Here is a 3,813-nt window from a genome sequence, read left to right as displayed (position 1 = left end):
TGACAAATCACAGCAATGACTTGACGATTCAGTTAAATCAATAATGTGGCTTCCAAGCCAAGGTTAACGGCTGGCCCTGAAACAACCCTTTTCTCTATCTTTTTTCGGGGATAAAATAATATCAGTTGTACATGGATAATTAAGTCCATACACCCCCTTTTTTCTTGATGAACTGCCCAGTAAAGGCTTCAAGGTAAATGCCAAGAACAGACCGGGAATGGGTCCTACATTTACATTTATTTCTTTAGCAGACGCTTCTCTCCAAAGCGAGGGGTATGTGGTGGCACAGCAGGTTTGGCTGGGTCCTGCTCTGTGCTTGGTCTGGGGTTCGAGTTCTGCTTGGGGTGCCTTGTAGCAGACTGGTATCTTGTCCTGGGTGTGTCCCCTCCCCCTCCAGCCTTGTGCCCTGTGTTGCTGGCTTAGGCTCTGGCTTGCCTCGGGACAAGCGGTGTGTGTTTGTTTTCTCCAAAGTGACTTCAGATGAACTCTATGTAGTGTTACCAGGCCACACACCTTATTCACCAAGGCGACTTACACTGCTAGATACACTACTTACCATGGGTCACTCATCCATACATCAGTGGAACACACTCTTTCTCTCTCTGTCACTCACACACTATGGGTGAACCTGAACAGCATGTCTTTGGACTGTGGGAGGAAACCAGAGCACTCGAAGTAAACCCACACAGACACGGGGAGAACATGCAGACTCCACATAGATTGAGCAGTTACTGAGGTCAGTGCCCAGCTGATCACTTGGTGCTCAATGCCTCCATCTCTCTCCTTCCCTCCCTCTTACCGTGACCTTCCGCAATTCTCCAGAACCGGACAGATGGACGGATGCCTTTGTTAGGAAAGTTCCCCACTCGTGTTAGTGTAAGATGACTGATGTGAACGAAATGATTCCGCCCAAAAGCTAAACACTGTTAATGTGGAAAATGTTTGCAAACAAATGCCTGCCAGCTTTTGAGCTTCCAAAGCCATTAAGGTTTTGTCGTAGATCATAAAAGTTGCAGTTTCTGAACGCAACCTTTAGGGGAATATTCTAACAGCCAGGGAAGGACAGGTGCGTATTACAGAGTCCTGTCAGCATCAGACAGGCAAGGGGGCGGCCGGGCGGGGGACCATGTCCGACCCAGCCCGCTCCAGCACCCACCAGCAGCACATGGCTTTATTAATTTCCTGGCAGATGGCTCCCTCTAGGCGCGCGCCGGCAAACGTTGTGGGAGGTGTCCTGCACTATTAAAAAAAAGAAAAAAGAAAAAAAAAAAAAAGTCCGAACAAGTTGTGGGAAAGGAGGACGGGCTCATAAATCGCGGCGGAGAAGGAGGAGGAGGAGGAGGAGGAGGAGGAGAAGAGCGCCAGCGGGCCCGGCCGAGGCATGGCGTGTTTCGACGGCTGCCACTGTCTGAGCCACAGGAGGCGCGGCAGCATCCTCTACAGCATCCTCAAGAACGACGGTCCGGCGGAGCGGGCTGCGCACCGGCGCCCCGAGCCCCCGGTCCCGCCGCAGGCCTGCTCGTGCGCCTCCAACAGGCGGGTGGCGCTCCGGAGTCCGCAGGTGACGTGCAAAGCCGCGTCGGCCGTGCTCGTGAAGACGCTGCGCTTCGTCAAGAACGTGCCGTGCTTCCGCGAGCTGCCCGCCGACGACCAGCTGCTGCTCGTGCGCAGCAGCTGGGCGCCGCTGCTCGTGCTGGGCTTGGCGCAGGACCGCGTGGACTTCGAGACCACGGAGAGCGCGGAGCCCAGCATGCTGCAGAGGATCCTGACGGGCGGCCGCGACGAGGACGAGCGCGGCGACAAGCACGGCGCCCACCGGGACGTGTCCCTGGCCGACATCCACGCCATCAAGGCGTTCCTCAACAGGTGCTGGGGGCTCGACATCAGCACCAAGGAGTACGCGTACCTGAAAGGAGCCGTGCTCTTCAACCCAGGTGAGAGCGCCGCGGCGAGGAGCGCGCCGGCGCCGGAGAGGGAGCGCTGCGTAAATCAGTCACTCGGAGCGCCTTCAGTTCTCTTTCGCTTCTTCGTTCGTGTTATATACATCATCATCATCTTTTGTCGATTTTATTTCCACCTTGCTCAGTGATTAAAAAAAGCCATGTTTACTGTTATTGGTGATTGGTTATTATTTATTGCTCTCGCTGTTGCTGCAGATAATGTCACCCGACTATTCATAATTTGCAAGTTAAAACGAGTTCCTGCTGATTGTTCCTAATTACTTGCTCGAAATAATTACTTGGAAATGTACTGATATTGGTTATTTCTGTTTTTTTTTTTTTTTTTTTTTGTTAATTAATGTCTAATATTTCATTGTAACCTCGTCTTATTTGTAGAGTCAGTCGGTTTCCCTCCGCTCGTCCCGCCGAGGGTCGCGGTCTGTCGTTTTCACCTCCTCCTCCTCCTCCTCCTCCTCATTAATGCTGCTTCGATATACTGGACCAGAATAACGGCTGCTGGTCGCTTGAAACTTTTCCCTCCATTGTCCGCTGCGCTGTATAACGTCCACATTCATTGTCACACGTCCCCATTATAACAGCGGCGGTTGCGCGCTCGATCCCGCTCGCCTTCCCGCGGTGACGCGCTCTCTCCCCCCCCTGCCTCCCACCGCAGACCTCGCGGGGCTCCGCTGCCTCCAGCACATCTGCGGCCTGCAGCGCGAGGCGCACCGGGCGCTCGACGAGCACGTGCGCATGATGCACCGCGCGGACGGCGCGCGCTCCGCCAGGCTCTTCGTCGCGCTCTCCACGCTGAGGTCCATCAGCGCGCGCGTCGTGGCCGAACTGTTCTTCAGGCCCGTCATCGGAACCGTGGACATGGAGGAGCTTTTGCTCGACTTGTTTTACGGGAAATAGCGACGGAAAATGGACCGGAACGGAGGAGACGGCCTTCAGACACGTTCATCTTTTGAAACTTTATTTTGACGCAGCACAAAAAGCATCCCTTTAATTCATTCCAGCGCAATATTTACCACGGGACAAGGATAAGGTACCGGAGGTTCACTGCGGACTGTCTTTAGCCGAAGAAATTAGGGGGGCAGAATAAATATCCGTATTCAGATTGAATTAAATCAGTTACAGTTTTACAGCCTAAAAAGGACTGACGTCAATTCTGAATCTAAGAAATACATGAAGATTAAAAAAAACTTGCATTTTAACTGCGAAAGAAACTTACTGAAGTTAAATGGAAGTATGTCATTCGGATAAATGTAAAGTATCATGTTCGCTTATACACGTGAACTAATGATTTTGAAATTCTAAAGGTATATTAAAAAACATGAATTACCATACTAGTGTTAAACATGCAAGTGAAATCATGCTATATATTATAGAAATCACGTACCTATTTAAAATGTTGCTAATGAGTGATGTCCGTATTATTTATTTTTTATCAGTTCCGTTGACGTTTTTGAAATCTCTAAATGTATGTTCTTGAACAGGAGTTCATTCACTTAGAATAACAACCTTTTGCAGTAAACTTACTGTTCTTGAACCCAAGTCTGGAATTTAACGCTGTCTTAGATCACAAACTGGATAGGTTAGATTTTTACAGGTAAAAATATAGTATTGAAGCATAACAAGTTGTAAAAAGAACAGCACGCAAAATATCCAACCGAAAGGTAATCATATTTATTTATTGTATTTACACCATATGCAATTTCCTCAGTGTATTTACATTTTGGACATTGCATTTGCTGATTTTTTTTTTTTTTTATGTTTTACAATAGTCATTCTGTGACAGTACTCAACCTGACTTTGTGTCATGGACTTGCAGAGCTGACAGATCCTGGACTTTATTAGAAGAAAGACAGAT

General features: G+C 49.3%; 1 protein-coding gene across 1 annotated transcript; it reads left to right on the top strand.

The window, feature by feature from the left end:
• The first annotated feature begins 1,330 nt into the window (after nucleotides 1-1,330).
• Nucleotides 1,331-3,055, top strand: nr0b1 (nuclear receptor subfamily 0, group B, member 1). The gene is made up of 2 exons (XM_029256984.1): nucleotides 1,331-1,934; nucleotides 2,614-3,055. The coding sequence occupies exons 1-2, from the start codon at nucleotides 1,382-1,384 to the stop codon at nucleotides 2,853-2,855; spliced, it is 795 nt and encodes a 264-aa protein (XP_029112817.1). The 5' UTR covers nucleotides 1,331-1,381; the 3' UTR covers nucleotides 2,856-3,055.
• The last annotated feature ends 758 nt before the right edge of the window (nucleotides 3,056-3,813 follow it).

Source organism: Scleropages formosus, chromosome 1, assembly GCF_900964775.1.
Source record: "Scleropages formosus chromosome 1, fSclFor1.1, whole genome shotgun sequence".
Classification (NCBI taxonomy): Eukaryota; Metazoa; Chordata; class Actinopteri; order Osteoglossiformes; family Osteoglossidae; genus Scleropages; species Scleropages formosus.
The sequence above is the reverse complement of the archived record's forward strand: the minus strand, read 5'-3'. Positions and strand labels throughout refer to the sequence as shown.